The sequence below is a fragment of the Falco naumanni genome, chromosome 3 (assembly GCF_017639655.2).
Source record: "Falco naumanni isolate bFalNau1 chromosome 3, bFalNau1.pat, whole genome shotgun sequence".
NCBI classification, from domain to species: domain Eukaryota; kingdom Metazoa; phylum Chordata; class Aves; order Falconiformes; family Falconidae; genus Falco; species Falco naumanni.
Window position 1 is genome coordinate 99,056,098 of NC_054056.1, and position 19,404 is coordinate 99,075,501.

At 34.2% G+C, this 19,404-nt stretch overlaps 1 protein-coding gene across 2 annotated transcripts in view; it reads right to left on the bottom strand.

The window, feature by feature from the left end:
• The window catches only part of CSMD3 (CUB and Sushi multiple domains 3), a 726,030-nt gene that overhangs the window by 157,245 nt on the left and 549,381 nt on the right, over positions 1-19,404 (bottom strand). For both annotated transcript variants that reach the window (XM_040588420.1, XM_040588419.1), the window contains one exon: positions 15,514-15,630. In XM_040588420.1, coding sequence (XP_040444354.1) covers positions 15,514-15,630 — 117 coding nt within the window. The remainder of the gene's footprint in view (positions 1-15,513; positions 15,631-19,404) is intronic.

The window sequence follows — 19,404 nt, forward strand, 5'->3', positions numbered from 1 at the left end:
AAGTCTAGCTAACAGCTAGAGATATATGTTTTGTGCTGAGAAAGTTACTACACAGACAATAATATCCTGAGACCATTGCATGCTCTGCGGTCACCTCTTCTGTTTGTTTTATGAACAAAAATGAGCAGAAGAAGTTAGAATAAGCACCACATAGGAGGACATTGCCTTGCTACTACAAAAGCATTCTGAACTGTGTCTTGCATCTTGGAATATCTTGCTAATCTTGAGCACCGGCAGCATTTCATAGTCCTGCTTCATTGCTTTCTTATATAATTGCTTATTTGCTTTTAGAAAACACATCTGAATCACACTTTTATAGCATCTGACTGTCTAAGCAACTTTTTATGAAAGAAAGAGGAGTATACTGGTAAAAGCAAAATGTCTGAATGTTGTTTATTGCTCCTTTTTATACTACAGTCTCTGAACGGAAGAAGAAATAAAACATGCCTGCAAGTTTTTGATGTTTTCCTGTAGATCTTAACAGTAGCCTATATATAACAGAGTATCCCTAAAGAGGACTGATCAAGAATAATTATTTTTGTTGATCGTTCTTAGGACTGTAATCACAAAACTATTAATAAGTAAGCAAACTATTATCTCCAAAGACACAAACAAGATGAAGTTTAGCTTAGTTGCACTCTACAACCCTATAGCTTTTCCAAGAACTGATTTTTCAATGTAAAAAATTTATAACAAAAAATATAGCAAAGGAAAATGAAATTGGCTAATGAGGTGTTTAAACAAGGTGCCTAAATTTGAAGGTTGGTCTCCCCTTAATAGATTTGTAGTTAAGTCTCTCTATAATGGTAATGTAGGGACCACAGGGACACTAACCTCTTAAGCAATACAAATAATAGAAGGAATAAACAATTTTAACTCTGTAATAATAATAATAACAACAATAATAATAATAAAATAATAATCCAATGTTAATTTATTTGAGGCACAATTAAGAAAAATATTAAGATACCAGGTTTAATTCAAGATATCTTATTAATTAAGTAATAAGGGTTCTAAATGTAATTGAAAAGTCACTTTGAAAAAGCTGTTTGGTTTTTCAATCACCTCTCAGCTAATTTAGAGCTACTAATTAAAAGTAAAACAGCTTTCTGAGTATAATAATTATCTTTTATTATCGTACTAGTAAACGTTATTGTTTAGATCAGATGATTCATCAGTTAATTCAACTAAAACAAATTATCACTTCAGCTTCCTGAATCGTATGGATGAAATTGATACTTGAATAATTATTTTTTATTTTGATTAGTAGGCAAAACAAAAACAATTTTCAGTGGAAAATAAGAATATAAAATAAGGGGACATTGAAAAACTCCTACATATCAATTATCAAAAGGTATACAAAGAAAACGTGTGAAAGAAAAAATGAAAATTTTCTAGCCATTCAATCGCTGTAACCAGGAGAAACAGGTCTTCATCAATATGATCCCTAAAGCAGATGTAAGCACGTATCAGTTTCCAGATGTGTTGCCAGTCTGCCTGAGTATAACGGAAATATGAGCTCAAAACTCAGGGAATGTTTCAATGTGAAATGTTTCAAGAACTAAATGAGAAACTTATTTGTTTGTAGAGAAAACAAATCTTGCATAACTATGAGCTTGTAATTTTATTTTTAGCAGTAAATCAGCACAGAAGTGATAGAGAATGCATCCTAAACATGATGACAATGTTATTATCGAGGGTTTCATTTCCTCATTGAAATTACCATATTTTCATTATTTAAATAAATAAATGTTATAACAATTAATTGTAAGAATATTATACAATTGCAGAAATTCATTACTTACTTTTAATTAATTCTAGATGCTATGCATTTATCAAAGTGGTATGAGTGAAACTGCTTTATCATCCTGAATGACTAGTGGAAATTGTCTTCATCTACAGTCAATATATTAGAATACCTTGTCTTTCCTTTCAGCCAGGGATTTTACCACACATTTTAGTACACATACCAATTATTCAAATTTACAATACTAAAAGCTTCACCTGTGAACAAAACTAGGTGATTTACACATTTAAGGTTTAGTATTACCATCACATGACTCATTTGGTCTGTATTTTCCAATGCACTTCATATTTCCATTCAGAGTGTGATCTTTTAAACTATCATCAAAATCATTAAATTTAGACACCTCCTTCTTTCATGAGATGGAAAGAAAATTTATTCTTCTTGCATACAAGATAAGATGCTAAATTTTAGTATAAACTAAGACTTCTCAAATCTGGTTTTGGACAGTATGGCAGAAAATGAAGCCATCAGAGAAATCAGCTGGAAAATCTCGCTGATATTATGACACAAGTTTAGGTTGCAGTTACACCAAAGCTTTCAGTTATGTACATCACTGCCACCACCCCCACTAAATACACCCACCAAAACCCCAAAGAAACAAACAAACAAAAAAAACCCAACCAACAAACAAAAGCTCACAAAAGGAGTGTTCTGAGCTTCTGAAAGTCCACAAGGAAGCATCCAAACCATCTAACAACTTTAGTGATGCATATGTGCAGGATATTCATGATGTTGTGACAGATGCTATGGAAAACTTTAGGCACAGCCATTAAAATGACAAGCAAATTGAAATATATGTATTAAAGTACAGATTAGGACTTTTTTGAAATGCTAAGAATATTTGTATTTTAGAAAAACCCTAGATTAATAAATAAACCCAAATACAAAAGGACCTCTAAAATTCGTAACTATGAGACTATCTTTGAGAGATATGCCAAGTGAAAGCAAGACTATTGCCCTAAAAGAAAAAAGAAACAAAGAAAAGCCATACCACAGTAATACAAGGCACTTGTGTTCCTCTTCCACTTTAACATACTAATTCTGACTGACCTAATTTCAACAGGATCATATAAACTCACTGAGCCACTTTCAATCATTTATCAGCAGTCCTGGCTAACCAAGGAGGTCCCTGTGAATGGAGGTCAGCAACTAGGATGCCCATCTACAGGGAGGGCCAGAAGGAGGATCCAGGGACCTTGGTACCAGGGAAGGTTATGGAGCAGACCATCTTGAGTGCCATCACACAGAACATACAGGACAGCAAGGTGATGAGGCCACTCACAACAGGTTTATGAATGGTAGGTCCTTCTATGACAAGGCAATCTACTTAGGGGATGAGGGAAAGGCTGTGGATGTTGTCTGCCCATTCTTTACTAAAGTCTCTGACACCATTTCCCACAGCATTCTCCTGGACAAACCAGCTACTCATGGCTTGGATGGGCATACTCTTCGCTGGGTAAAGAACTGGCTTAAAGGCCAAACCCAAGGAGTGGTGGTGGTAAATGGAGTTACAGTGGCCAGTCACAAGTGATGTTCCCTAGGACTCAGTACTGGGGCCAGTTCTGTGCAGTATCTTCATCAATGATCTGGATTAGGGGATCAAATGCACCTTCAGCAAGTCTGCAGATGACACCAAGTTCAGGGAGGGGGGGTGTGTGTTGATCTGCTTGAGGGTAGGAAAGCTCGGCAGAGGGATCTGGACATGCTGGACTGATGGGCCAAGGCCAATTGCATGAGGTTCAACAAGGAGTTGCAGGTCCTGCACTTGGGTCACAACAACCCCACGCAGCGCTGCAGGCTTCGGGAAGAGTGGCTGAAAGCTGCCTGGCAGAGAAGGACCTCGGGGTATTAGTCGGGCTGAATATGAGCCAGCAGTGCACCCAGGAGGCCAACAGCATCCTGGTTTATATCTGAAATAGTGTGGCCAGCAGGACTAGGGAAGTGATTTTTTTTTCCCTGTACTCAGCACTGGTGAGGGCACAACTCAAATATTGTTTAGTTTTGGACCTGCACTATAAGAAAGACATTGAGGTGCTGGAGTGCATCCAAAGAAGACCAACAAAGCTGGTGATGAGTCTAGAGAAAAGGTCTTATGAGGAGCAGTTGAGGGAACTGGGGCTGATAGTCTGGAGAAAAGCAAAAAGCAGAATGGTCCAATATTGCATTTAATACGTACACTGTTGGAGTGGAATTTGGGATGTGATAGTCAGAAAAAAAGAACCACAGCACTGAATGACATATAATCCCAAATATATTTAAAAAGCAGGGTGGATAATGTAGTAGTTAGAAGTAGATAGCAATAATCTAGTACAGGGGTCCTCAAACGTTTTAAACAGGGAGCCGGCACATGGATGAAGTGGCAGGCAGTCATCTATGGCTGCTTGGTTTCCCCCCGCAACCCCCAGCGGGGGGGGGGGGGAGCGTTCTGTAAATGCCGGGGGCTGGATTGAGAACCTTGGGGGGGCGTATCGGGCCCGCGGGCTGTAGTTTGAGGTCCCCTGATCTAGTACTTCTTTTCTATGACAAATATATATAACTTCATACTCACACTGGCCAAATACCAGCTCCTCCAGTCAGGCTGTGACTGGTACCATCCATGCATGGAAAGAGAATACTTGCACCAAATGCCTGAGAAGCCCAAATCTTGCATCCTGACTTCTATACATACCATTTCCACCTGAGGGTAACTCTTTCACAAGGTTCTTCTGTAAGGTTTTTTTTCTTCTTTTCTGCACATGCTGGAATAATTTTATCTTTTAGAGCTTAACAGATGTGCTACAGCTGTCTTTTATCTGAGCAGTCAGTGTTCAGTAGGTGTCACCCCATGAATAATACAAAATTTTTCTTTTTCCTGTAAATGCATGAAACACTCACATAGTCAGTTAAGAGCTGGGCAAGTCTCATCAGCTGAGTGCTGCTTTCGGGTAGGCTTTACCCTTTGACAACATCATGGATATGTACATGTGTCCATACATAAGCATATCCGCTACTTTTCCTGTTCTTCCCATCACTTCTGCTATTTATCCCTTGGGTCCTCTTCCACTCTCCTGCCTAATTCTCATAGCCCAGGTGGAACCTATCAGAAACAATAGGACTATCATCCTTCACTGTCTTTGTACACCTGCCTCCAAAACAGAAATTTGACATCTTCTCTAAGAAGTAGCTAAAAGCAACTTTCTCTCACCAAATAGGCATATTTTCATGGTATTTCAATGACTTCTCAAAATATATTTCAAATTCTAAACTCTATTAAAAAAGAGATTATTTTTTTTTTGTCACAACATTATGTGCAAGAGCCTGGCTTCCAATGTTGTTTGTTTGTTTGTTTGTTTTTTAACTTGGAGGATTAAATCACATTTCCCTGAAATTTACTGATGTTAACAGAGTACATGCAATTCAGCTCTATCCCAAGTATAACTAGAATATTTCTTTTAAAATTACTATAAATAATTAATCAGATACAAACAGCAAGCAGCCAAAAAATCCCAATCTTTCTTAGTAAAATAGAGTGTTCAGAGATTCTGTTTTAAGAGTGTGAAATAATCACCAATTTCTGCTGTCAGGACTGCAACTGGAAGAAACACAAAGCAAAGTTTAGTGAGGAATGCAAACCCTTTTTTATTTGTTTTCTAAACAAAGGTAATTACAGGGAAATTGCTGAGAGAAATCCTGAATATTTGAAGATTGTATCTGTGTACATGGTGGTGAACACAAACATCTGAGTCAATACAGATAAGCTTACTTGAGAAAGGAATGATTTATATCTAAAGAAATATAATGAATAGGAAAGGTGAGAAGTAAGGATTATAACTGCACTAGCAGGGCCTAATGCTGAAAAGCTTTATAAGGAGAAGACTTTTGTAAAAGGATTTTCGCAGTTCCTTGATCCTAGCCTGTTCCTAACGAACTCCCTCCCTGAAATATAGCAGAATACTTCAAGATGAAAACTTGGCAATGGTCACAATGATCCCTCATGGATTCCCTGGCCAGGCTTCTGTGTCTCTTACTGCTAATCACTGAAATTTCTGTATCAGCTAGTAGGCATTTGGAGATTCCTCAGTTGTTCTGTTAGGATGACTTTCCTATTGACTTTTGCAGCTACAAAGGTTGGAAAAATTGGGGAAGGGGTGGAGGGGACATAAAGGAAGGCATGGTCCAATTGCCTTTATCTACCGATTACTGAAAATAGATTTAACTTCAAAATGTTTCAGGTGATTCAGCTAAAGATATTTATGAACAGCTAAGTAATGACAATTATTCATTCTTTTTATGAAGCCAGGAGTAATTATTTCCAGAATTTAATATCTGAGTTGTAAGTCCAAATCTACCAATACCCTAGTAAACACCATTTGCTTAGATGAAGTGGGGCTGGTATGATACAATTTTTTTTAACTGGATGAGTAGATGAATAGAGTTTTAAACATTCTTTGGCCTGAGGGAAATTCAAATCTCATTCATTTCTATTATCTGAGAAGTGTATCCTATCAGATAAACTATGTTTTGTTCTAAACAGAAGCACCTTTAGCCTTTCCAGTTATCTGGGATTTTATGGAGTAATATTTTCAAAATTAATGTTTCTAGAAGAATCACAAGCTGTAAGAGCTCTTTTATCCATCATGAAAAATTGATGTAACCACTTTACTCTTCTTTTTTTTTTTTTTTTTTTTTTTAAAATCTTTAACTCCTAGGAATGAAGAGCAGAACTATAACTTTCCACAACCTAATTAATCCTTGAAGACTCAGATTCTCCAGAGAGAGCTTACCTGCTCTCTTCTTGGCTTCATATGCAAGCAGGTGAATTCTGAGGTAGACTGTGGCCTTGTTCCAACAGGAGGAATGAAGAAGGCTCCCAGCTACTGCAGATGTTTGTTGGCAGTAGAGCAGGATGCTCCTGAATCTCAGAAGTCTGCTGCTCAGAAGAAAGTAATTTTGCACCACCTAATCAACCCCATGCTGGCCAGGCTTGGAGAGTGAGAAAGCATTTTTTTCACTCATACAAGATCAAGAATAAAAATGACACCTTCATTATTAATATAACTTGATGTTGAAAGGATCTAATCAATGGTGATGCAAGCTTTTGGTATTGTGCTGCTAAAGTACTTTAATCCTTATCACTAAGAAGAGAACTGAACAAAAAAGCAGAATTGTTTAGAAAATCTGCCACCACCCAGTCTCCTCCTCAGAATAGTAATATGTATTGGAAAGCATGTAAGTGACAAATGTAATGTAGTCTGTCCTCTGTCATTTGGAATCAGGAACTCAGACTAATTTCAGCTATTTTAATAACAGCTTTTTCTCTGAACAAGGTTTGATAATTAAATATTTGGAGCAGCTGCAGTCACACTGCTCAGAAAAAAAGAAGAAATATTTTTTGAAACCTTTCATCAATTCATTGGCATTACAGTGAAATTATTTTGCTTATTGTGAAGTCATGAATTTCTTCGAAGACCACAGATGTGGTCTTATCATCATTCCACTTTTTAATAGCCTAATAACAAAGACAGCTAAACTGTTGCCATATCTTTATAGTCAAACTCAATAGCTTAAGCTGTTTAGTGGTCTGTATTAAATTGGTCATTATTATATTCAAACCCACCATTAATATTTGAGCCAAAACTAATCATTTTTATTGAAAAAAAATCTAAAAGCAGCATTGAAAATGTGACTTCAAATCATATTAAGCAACTAAAATAGTAAATCTCTTCAAATGTTATTTCAAAAATATATTGAATAGTTTGATCTCCTTTAAAAGTCACCCTATGGTGACTTTTTTTTTTTTGGCATCTGCTCACTTGGCAAGGATGTTAAGCACTGAACCAATGAATGAAACACTCCCCAGCTGTGAGTTTGTGTATATAGAACCTGCCAGTCCTTCCTATCATAAACCTAGGAGATTCATAGATAAGTGGAAAGTGATGTGAAATGACCTTCTGGTACTTCTTTAAAAAAAGTCAGCACTTGAAAGACAGAAACTTTGCCTTTAATTAGAAAAGCAAACCAGAAGTTAATAGCTGTACAACTAATGCTCATCTCTCTTTCCCCAAAACGTCACACTGCAGTGTCCAACTATTTCATGGAGAGCAGGCAGCACAGTAATTAATGTGTACTTAACAGTATGATAAAAAATACTTGCACTATCTACTAGGTATCATCAATATATTTGAAATAAGAGGTTAGTATTATTGCTCTCTGTTTGAAATATAATGAAAAATGAAAATATTTGGCACAATCGTGTTAAACCTTGCAATATATTCTTCAAAGAAAGAAATTTTTCCATCAATGGCAAAATAATTTCCTACTTTGCATATGTAACAAATTCTTGCATTGCAATTCATTTTATACCAAACTCTGAAAATACTTAAAATTTAAGTAGCACTTTAAAGTGCATTCATTATGTATTCTGGAGGAGAAAATACTGAATAGTGGCTAAGAAAATCAAAAAAAACCAACAAGGCAAATAAAAAACACAACAAAAAGTATTTCCACCAGATAACTAATCCTGCCTTTAATTTTTGTTTTCCAGATGACAACATAAAGCCATTATGGATTAATTGTGTAGACAAACTATAGGCCATGGCTTCCTGTTCCTGTAGAATAACTAACATAATGCAGTTCAACACCTGAAATTCTTCTTGAGTATGTGATCTAACATTTAACCAAGCAGGAATGCTATAATCTAATATATGCTTAATAATAAGACACAGATTTATAATTTTTTTTTGGCCTCTGGTGTTACATTTAGAAGATTTGAATACTAAGAATCACTAAGTAAAGCTTAAATTTGAATCATCAAAGCTCAAGCCCCTAAATGGCTGCTGACTAAAATGCATCTGAAATTGCCTGCCTTACCATATACTCACAAGATGAAATCATGAAGCTATGTGTAAGCAATGTAACTACTGGATGGCTACAGATTACACCAGCAGTAATGTTCTCTAATTCATTTAACCAACAGTATTGCCAGAACAAATATGACAAAATGAGGCTGTACTGTTTCTTTTATATTAAAAAGAATTTATCTCCTTCAAAAACTGAAGATAGATGTTTTAGATGGAATGAATCATGGCATGGGAATATATATCTCTCTTTGTTGATTAGAGCAAGCATGTGAATGGCTTAGACTAGATATATAACTTCCATAATTAGGTACCTAATTAAATAAGATGAAACATATTCCACCAAAGAGTTAAATTACATGGATACACACCTATTTGCTTTGCATGCAAACCTAAAACATATATGCACATAAATCCACGATGTTTGAGGGAAGCTCTTCAAAACAAGATACATTCACAGATTTAGAGCATCCTCACTTGGATTATATAGATTAAAGCACAAATCGTGTCATGGCATCTGACTCCAAAGATCCAGATCTTACACTTAAGAAGACTTTTTTCCCCATTAGGCTTTTATTGTCCATTTATTATGCAGAAGATAGACTTTTAAGTTTTCTTATGTTTGTGGCTCACCACATATACATTCTTTTCCTGCTAAAATGCACATAAATGAGCCAGATTCTATGCATTTTTATTGTATTTGTTATATAGCTATATAATCTTCTTTGAGGAAGAAATGAACCATGCCTTAAAAATACACTGTACCTTTCAAACAATCAGGTTTTTTTTAATATTTAAACAAAATAATAGTGGAAAATAAATTAATATTCAGTCATTTAATGCACATTAAATGAACATTGAGAATATTCAATTTCCATTGTGGTGGGAGGGTGTATTATTTGTTTCTAGCACAATGCACACAACCTACATATTCTTCTGGCTCTAGGCAAAATGACTCCATTCTTATCTCCCTTCAGTGTTCTTCATTAACTCTCAAAATTAGCTTGACAAGAGTCAAATGAAAAGATATATCTGCCACAGTTAAGTCCATTCAGAGAATTTTCAAATCAAAACAATATTCTAGCAATGAGCTAAATTAATGTAAAGCAGTATTCACACCAATGTTGCAAGTGTTTCCTTTCAATACTGATAATAGAGCATAAAAATAAATAATAATAAAAAAAGAATGAATACTTAAGAATACTTTGCCTATTGTATGTCTGACTGCATATTACCTTAATCAGGCTTATCATCTCTGGGACGAAAACCGCTTCTGTGTCTGCTTGATACCCTTTGCACAATGACATCTCTGTTCTGGCCTGTTTCTAAATTTTATCACAGCTAACACTGCTTTTAATGTACTTTTGAATGAAGCTAAGTTATCTGACTGGAGAAGACAGCAGAAAAGGACTTCCATACACTTTTTAATGCTGAGCTCTTGAAGCTTAGTTTTAAGAATTTGGTGAACGTCATTCTAATGTTTTTGGATGCTAGTACAAGATTCTTTGAAAAACTTCCATTAACAGAACAGTGTTAACAAGAGAACTGACAACGGGGCAACAGAATTGAAACAATGCCAAGAAAAAAGGAAAAAGGTCATGAACTTTCTATCATATTTTTTTTTACTCATACAGCAAATACTTCTTCCTATTTTTAGTAATAAATATTTGTATGTACATCCTCCGTATTGCATGATGTTCACGCTATACTTCAGAAAACTGAGAAAATAAATCAGAAAACTGATTAAGAGTACCATACTCTTAATCTAACTAGTTGTCATGCTCAACTAAATTTCAATAAATTTCTGGATAAAGTGATTCATCATTTTGAAATATTTTTAGTTTTTATACGAAGTATCCTGTGAGATAGTAATCTTTTCTGTCTATACCAATTCTTGTAAGCACATAAGGAAAATGTAGAAGATTTTGTCTTAAAAAATATAGTTTTATGATTACCTGGGGGAGAAAAAAAATTAAAATGTACAATGAAATAACGGTCACTTTTCTTGGAAGTCATGATTTTGAAGCCATTCTCTTTTTGGGAAGGAAAGGTGGGGTGACTTGCTTTTTATAAAATACATGGTACAAGCTGGATCATTGTCCTTTTCTGCTGAAATTAGTGTCTCCAGCCTTTATACAGTTGTGCGTACAAGCATTTGGAGCATCTTTGTGGTTTCACAAAGACTTTGCTGACAAGTAATCATTGCTTGGACAATGCAGTCCCACTGACTTAGAAGTGGCTGCTTGTATGGAAAGAGGGAATAAAACAGAGTAAGATTCCTGTCTATGGTAGCATTCTGATATTTCATATCATCCTCTATCATCTTTACCTCCCATTCAGCCAAGTACTGCTTAATTCAAAGTTGCTTAGTTCATGGTTAAAACTGTTGAAGCTAGCTATTCACTAGACATTTCCATCCATTTTAATTTAAGATGAAGAGTAAAATCCTTCACATTTAAAAAATGTCAGTCCACATGTCTGCCACATTCCTTAAATGAAAGTAAGATGTACACAGCAGTGACAAATGATTCAAATTATTAAAAGCAAATGTCTTACTTTAACAGACCTCAGTATTATCATAAATACCATTTAGTTCTTATTCCTTATTGATGTGAGGTTGTCATTTAGGACATTCTACTACTTACGATCTGTCCTTGCCTAACTTTTTTTCTTTCCAAATGTATACTCAGTTTGAAATCAAATCAAACAGTACTGAAATAATTCCAGTGTGACACAGCTTTTAAGCTGTCTAACAGTTTTAGATTCAGTGAGCTGTCTAACAGAAAACACATGTTGACAACATTGTTTGCTCAATGTGTGTCTTTACTGGCAAAGTAAAAGTTGTTTGTGTATGTTCCAGTATTTTCAAAAAAGTTACTCTTTCAAGGATTTTAATAAAAATAAAATAAGTAAATAAAATAAAATAATGATAATAATAACAATTATAATAATAATAAGTAGTAGTAGTAGTAATAATAACTATAATAAAAGTCCAAAACCCTGCTGTTTGGCCCTATTTGTTTCTTGTCTCTGTTGCTTATTTACCGTAATTCAGGGCTATCTCATAACACAGAAATTCAAGTAAAGACACAAGGAAAAGCTAAAAATGATATAACTGTACAATAGAAGGGTGTCTGTGAATACAAGGCAGTTATTGAAGAGAATTGAGAATAGTGGATAACTTCCCTGTTTATAGTACGCAAATTGGATCTACCCTCGTTGCAAAAATTCTATGAAATCTATTGCAAAATATATGCTTAACAGTAAAATGTTTGTCATTTTCTTAATATTATATGTTGTAAATGTAAAGCGAATGTGCAGTCTCCATGGAAACTAGACATTTCCTAATTATATGCATTTTTTAGCTTCTTTGTAAAGAAAAAAAAAAAAAAAAGCTCTGATTTAAATTTCATATTTTTTGATGGCCACTGAGAATCTATAATTAATTTTCTGATAGCATAGCTCGTAAACCACACATATACTTTACTATGTATGTTTAATGTATCTTTTTGCTTTAACAGAAAGAAAAGCCATTTGCTGAGGCAAGTTGATACAAAATTTATTTCAGTGCTAAAAATATGAATTTAAATAGAAGTATAGATGACACTTATGCAGAGCAGAGCACACAAAGTAATTCATGTGCATCAGGAAAACAAAATAAAAATTTAAACATCTGCATTTTAATTGTAAGCAGTGCTGGATTTCAGTGTTGAACAATTAACAATCATTACACCATTTTAAAATATCAGTGGGAGAGTGTCAAAGAAGATGAGTCTTCCATGTTTACAAAAGATTTTGCCTGTGGCATACTGTGTGCTTTTGTGAATCATTTATCTTGTAGCTTAAAGCTGTCATGGTATGAAATATTGCAACTGTGATTCTGCATGACAGAATAATGAAACTGAAAAAAAGTCCACACTACAATGACTTTTCAACAGACTTTTGGGCTTCAGAACCTGAAAAACTGCATGTGAAATAGCATTTATTTTCACTCCATCAAAAACTAATCCAGGCCAATGAGTTCCCTTCTAAACACTGAACGTGCTATCCCATTGTTTGTGTATTTTTCTATACTGACCTTGTTTTAGCTTTTTTTTAAACTGTGCTCTATTATAAGATCTCATGTACTGTATTGGATGCCAAAATAGGTCCTGAAGTGGTTCCATTCAGCAAATATTTATAATGTATTTCACACTGAAAGTTGTAGCCATATGGAGGATTATGGAAGAGGAGTTTTTTTCTATTTTCTGTAGGAAAATTACTTTAAATTATCTTATGTCAGCAGCTTTGCTGGAGTACTCCTTTGTTCTCTAAAAACTTGTTTTGATTCCTTGTTGTTGTGAATAATCTGAGAAATCTACCTGTCATGATGAGCATTAGCAAGTGAATTCATGAAAAATCTGGTGTCTTTATCCACAAAGGCCAGCACTTTTTGAGGACCATCTTATCAGTGAGTGATCCCTACATAATTCTATCAAGCACTGCAAGTGAAGACTCTTTCCTTAATGTCTTCTATCCAGATGCAAAATAGCGTTACAGGTAATAATTTCCTAAAACTTATCTTAAAGAGCTTAGCATTAAAAACTTAGGGTTATTCATCTCTGCACCGTACTTGAACATAGTGTGATGAGATAGAAATGTAAGCTATCAGGTAAAACACATCCATTACACAAATGTTTAAGATTTTAGACTGAGACAAATCATTATTTTGAGTGTAGAAAACTTAGGTAAAATCAATTGTCATAATCACTTTGATTTTCTTAATGTTTGTTACAGTAATAATTTTAGTTACAATAAATTAGAGAAAGAGCACAGCTCAGAAAAATAACCATAATAATAACTTCAAAAAATACACAACTGTGTAATTCAAACAAAGATTCCTATTTTAAAATTTGAGCTTTTCGTCCAATGAATTCTGCTCCCTATTACTGTAGGAGTATCATTGAAAAAAGGCAGGTAAAATGGAAATACTTGTTTTAAGCTATTCTATATGTCATCCTTGTTTTTGAATGGCTACTGCCAGGTATTATTTTACCTCTCTCTTTCAACACACAAGTCTTCATGTTTTCTATATTCATAAAAGTGGATTAAATACTTCCATAATACATTCTACAGATACCTGGCATAATTGTCAAAATATGCTGTTAAAACACAAGAAAAAGAGTAAAGGTCTATCCTGAGGTATAACAGCCAAAGAGCTTGAGGGATATGACATACTCTACCATAATCACAACCCCAATACATCACTGAATCCTTGTATGGCAGGGTTATTATATCTAAACCATGCTTATTCTTCTTCATATGAGGTTTGGTTTGTGGTTTGTTTGGGGTTTTTTTGTATAGGCACTGTGAAAGGGTCAAACAGAATTCCTTAATATTGTTCTTAACATGTTTAATGCATAAAGAAAACTAGTATCTGTCAAATCATTCCAAGTAACTATGCAAAACAGTGGGATTTTTCTCCATTTCCAAGTCTTGTTTTGGGGATTCTGTCTTTCTTTCCAGAAATCACAAAATTACATTTCCATCCAGACTGTCAAATATATGAAGTATAGCACATTAACATTTTAAATCCCTTACTGTGTAAATCCCAAATGTACATGTTGATATCTGTGTCATAAACTAACACGTATCAGATTTGATGGAAATAGGAGTACATAATCTTTCCAGTTTACCTAAAATAAATAAGCTAGGACAAAAGCATATGCTTGTAACTGCTAGAATTAAATCAAGAATTATGCAAATGCGTTTAATTTTTTTTAATGTTCTAAAGCAGAGATTTCCATGGCTTAGGAGACAATACCTGTAAAAACCTATTTATTTTATAGTAGCCTATGTACCTCTGTGTTATACATAAGAACAAATTAATTGGCTATTAAGGGAGTTCAGTCATCATAAGCGTGGCAGATGGATACACAGCAGTTCAAGCATTGTGTTTAATTTGGATAAAATGTTTGTAGAATCAACATGAAGGGAGGTTAATAAATACCCATACCCATTCCCAGGCACCTGTTATTTGACAAACTGAGATGTGAGCAGTGGGTCAGAGTAAAGTTCTACTTATCTGAGCATAAATCTGCAGCAAGGGTATTTAAAGAATAAATTATATTTAGTATGTGGCATACTGCTTACTAAGGAGTCAAAGCGAACCACAAACCGTCAGCTGTCATCATAGGCATTGTTTAAAAATAAAGTGAGATAAAATAATTCATAAACCCAGAGAGATAGAACAGTGCTGTAAAGATCCTGTCTTTGTGTGGGACAGAAGGCATCTTTAAAAGATTCATCTAGTCATCAGAAAAAATGTTAAGACAGGAATAAAGTTTTGATGGAGGATCTGGGAATCTACAAAAACCAGACAGGTGCATGCTGCTCTAATTTCATTCCCCAGAACAACTATGCCTTTGCCTCATGATGCACAGAAGCCAAGGATTATGAGAGCAGTGTTACCAGAAGCAATGTTTTTACCAAAAGCAAACATTGCTTTCCTTGCTTACATGGACTAGCTGGAGCTATGTTACACTTTCTGGAGCCTTGGCACGTGATCTTGGCTGAAGAGAAACCTTGCCTGGTATCACTAATATATTTGGCTAGCATCACAGCAATGTTTTAAGTTACATGTTGGCTGTCACAGTGAGACAAAAATAAATGAACATCAGTAATCTCAAAAGATAATGGTAAATATAAGCACTTTGATAAAATAGAGCACTATCAAAATGATAAAAAGCATAAACAGGACTGTCAGTTTAAAGCGCCTTTTCACATTAATATGTTTACTATGAAAGCAATCATGCAAATCACCCAGAATTGTTGAAAGTATCAAAACAAATAACAACAAAAAAAGCCATGAATGAAACCAGACCTACTTACCAAATTCCTTAGGAACGGTGATAGAGTAAACACAGTTGTGACCAACACTGTAATTCTTGGGGTAGTTTGGTGATAATACAGTGCCTTCAGAGCCTGTTGACCGGCTCCCGCAGGGTGCTAGAAAGTAAAGGTTTTGAATAATATAATATTAGAAAAAAATCAATTTAAATTGATTTGTTGTTTGTTGGTATATGCTATTACAGTAAATTTTATTACACTTCTACACAGGATTAAATTTGTATATCCTGTGAAGTACTGAGTATGCACAACTTTCTCACATATCAAAAGAGAATTGATGGTACACTGCAGTTTTCAGGATCAATTATTGTTTTTCTTTACCATTTATCAACCTCCTTAATAAAATAATGATGTGCTTTATACACAGTATGTTATTATTCACAGCATATAAAGCTATTATTCATTTTTATGATGCTTTATACTCTGATAAAAGCATAGATTATGCAGCCCTTCCACACACTACTAAATTCTTACTCATGCCAATAGACTCATAATTCAAAATAATATATAGAACTACTGAAATAAGAAAGTCAGGATTCCTTGACTGAACATGAAGTACCACTTATTTATATCTCAATTATTTATAACATTCTACATCTAAAGTTTTGAGCAAACACTTCTCTTTATCACACAAACATCATATTTATTCTACCATTAATAGCTATAATACTTGACAAAATGGCAGATAAATAACAATGCTATTTGCAACAACAATGTATTTTTCTAAGGTTAACAATAGAAGTTAACATTTGGCACTACTCAAAACTGTCAAGAAAGAAACACTGCTTTTTCTTCTTTTCTTTGTCAGATGTTCAGGTGCATTTATTTATATGAAACAGTCATGAGTGGTTACTCCTTTCCTGTGTATGTTACCTGCTTCTCATATACACTTTGTAACTTAGTAGTTTAATCTATTGTGAAGATTATGGCATCTGTTCAGAATATTTATTCTAACTATTTTGGACTATAAAACAGTTCTTAATGATTTTAATGTTACCATATCTACTTAATTTTTTTTCCTGTTAAGACATTAAGTGACTTTCTAAAATGAGTACAAGTCAATGTTTCATTTGCTAAACAAAAAAAATCTGCGTTTTGTGGTATGCTCTCAAAACAGCTAGATTAAGTAAAATGGTTTTCTTAATATTTCAGATTTTATCTCATTACTTGTCATACTAAATACAAGCTATTTATTAGCATAGCTAAAAATAATGTGTTTTAAGACTACTTTTAGCTAATTCACACAAAATGTGTATGGTAGAGTATACCATGAAAAGGACACATCTTTTAATGCTAGCAATTTAGAACCCCATCGCTTTGAGCATAGATTTCTGTAATCTGAATTAACACGGTTTCCTCTCAGTATGGTGTAGGTGCAAAGTCTGACAGACTGCGTACCTGAAACAGAGCAGATGGAACCTATTGCTCCATTCTGCATATACAATTTGTAAATGATTTCATGTGCTAGCACAAAAGTCATGGTATTTGAAATAATAGGTCAACAGAAGGATCTTGACTTTTGCTTGTGCATGTATGTATGTATGTGGTAGATGTGGCACATACATTAGAGATTAGCAATTCAGGACCCAGAAGAGGATGTAGTCTTGTTAATGTTCAGTACAGCTTTACTGATAAGCACCCATCCTGGGATACAGAGTAAGCACTAAGACTACCATACACACACAGGATATTGTTCTCTATGGCTGAAAGAATAGTCTCATTGTCTTCCCTCAATCCACTGTCATGTGAAATATCAGAAATTCATGCTTCCTTGTAAGAACGTATTTAGAGAATAGAAATATTGGTACTTTTTGCCAAAAGGTAATAGTCTTGGCTGAGCCTCATATCCAGGGATTTACTTCGCTTATTTGAAAAACATAAACTAGAAACTCTTCACTAGCTGAATGTGGTAAATATTTTTTATGAAAACTTATCTGCATACCGGCTTGTGAGTACTCAAAATTTTTTATTCCAGATTTTGGATGAAACAGGAGAGAATATGGAAGAATACATGCAACAGAAGCACCAAAGCTAGAGAAATAAGATTGCCAAAATGCTTATTTCTTCTCCCTAACCCCATTTCCTTCTTTACTGTTTGTGAGTTGAATAAATTAGTTACTGCAACAAAGACCAATAATACTGTCCCAATCCAGCACTCATATCGTTATTATACTTCCCTAATTAGCATATATACAATAATGTGTAAATTCAGGGTAAAATTATAATTCCACTGAAGTCAATGCCAATGACAACAAAAGGAACAGAACTTCACCTTTAATTTTTAATAAAACTTGAAGTAATAGCATCCAATATCAATACTTAATTTTAAGTTCATAGCTATATATTTAGTACTTGACAAATAATAGTGGACCATTATTTATAAAGTCCAGATTCTTTATAACACTGTTCTTTTTTAATCCAACAAGTTATGTAAAGCAAGTTATTTGTGATTTTCTGAAACTACTAGTATGCTTAAAACAGAACAACGATAGCTTCTTTTAAATAAATGTACATTTTCCCACAAATTAAACTTCTCAGGCATAATTTCTCAAACAATTGAAAATCAAATTTACTGCAAAATTTACAAGTTTTTATTCACTCCAGTGTAATGTCTTACATTACAAATTACTGATATTAGTAATTGTGTATCTAAAATCAGCAGTGACTTTTGAGTTATATCTCTACTAAATACGTAACACTGTCAATGTGTGTTGATATTGTAATGCTGTATAATGTTGGCAACAAACTGTATTTTCAAAGTCATGTCACCATGGCATTTTTTTAAAGCTAGGAAAACGGAAAAACTAAGTTTGAGTCATACACAGGAATTCAAGAGTTAGTACACTTTCAAAATGTTCTTGATTATTTAAGGTAGAATTATTCTATAACTATATATACATCTAGGCAAAATATTTCAAAATATTTGAAAGGAAGTTTTATCACAGCTTGTATGAAAAAAATTACACAAAATAATGTCATTGACAAATGCACATAGATTTCCAAAAGTGATTAAATCCAGAAATGTTTGCAAATTAAAAAAATAATTTAAAATGCCGTACAGCATATTGAAAAATCTGAGTTCTTAGTATTAAAGTTTGATTAAAACATCTTCAATGTCTCTATAAGATGAAGATAATGCCATTTAATTTTTATAAGTGATATTAATTGAAATGTTTATAGGACAATTGTCTGAAACACCTAAATGTTTTTCCCACACATTGAATCTCATGAAAGCAACATACATCTGCACTTGTTATGTAGTGGCCCTGTACCTGGTCTCATAAAAAGACAAAAGACACAGTACAAGGCTGGAAGCAGGATTTCCAGCAGGGCTGCCTTAGGTGCAAAGTCTCAGCAGAGTTGCCTGCAGCCTATGTTACAACATGCTCAGTACAGATTTGATTTAGAGATGAACTATTTGTCACTCTGACATATGTAAAATTTAATTTGCAGCAACAACAAAATACTTGCATTGAGTATTTCATAGTAATTTCTTTCACTCAGTGTCCTCATTCTGGATTTTTCACACTGCCTTTTCTGAGTTTACCTTCTCCCTTATGGTCTCTCCCATAATTTTCCAACTGCTGCTATAAAGACTTTTTATCCTTGCAAGAATTCACATTCCTGGGTCTCAAAAGCAAACAGTTTAAAGAAAAGTTGAATCAAGATGTGAGTACACAGGTGACCTCTGCAATCTGAGAAAACGTTTAACTTAGTAAATCATTAGGTGGCAAGCCATTTAGTTTTTATAGCAGCAAAACTGTCCTCTCCAAGACCTTTCTCAATGTATCATCAGAGAGGAAGAGGTTTAGTTGATATTTTAGTAAACCGATAGAATTCACTTACTATATTTCCTCCCTTACCTTTTGGGAA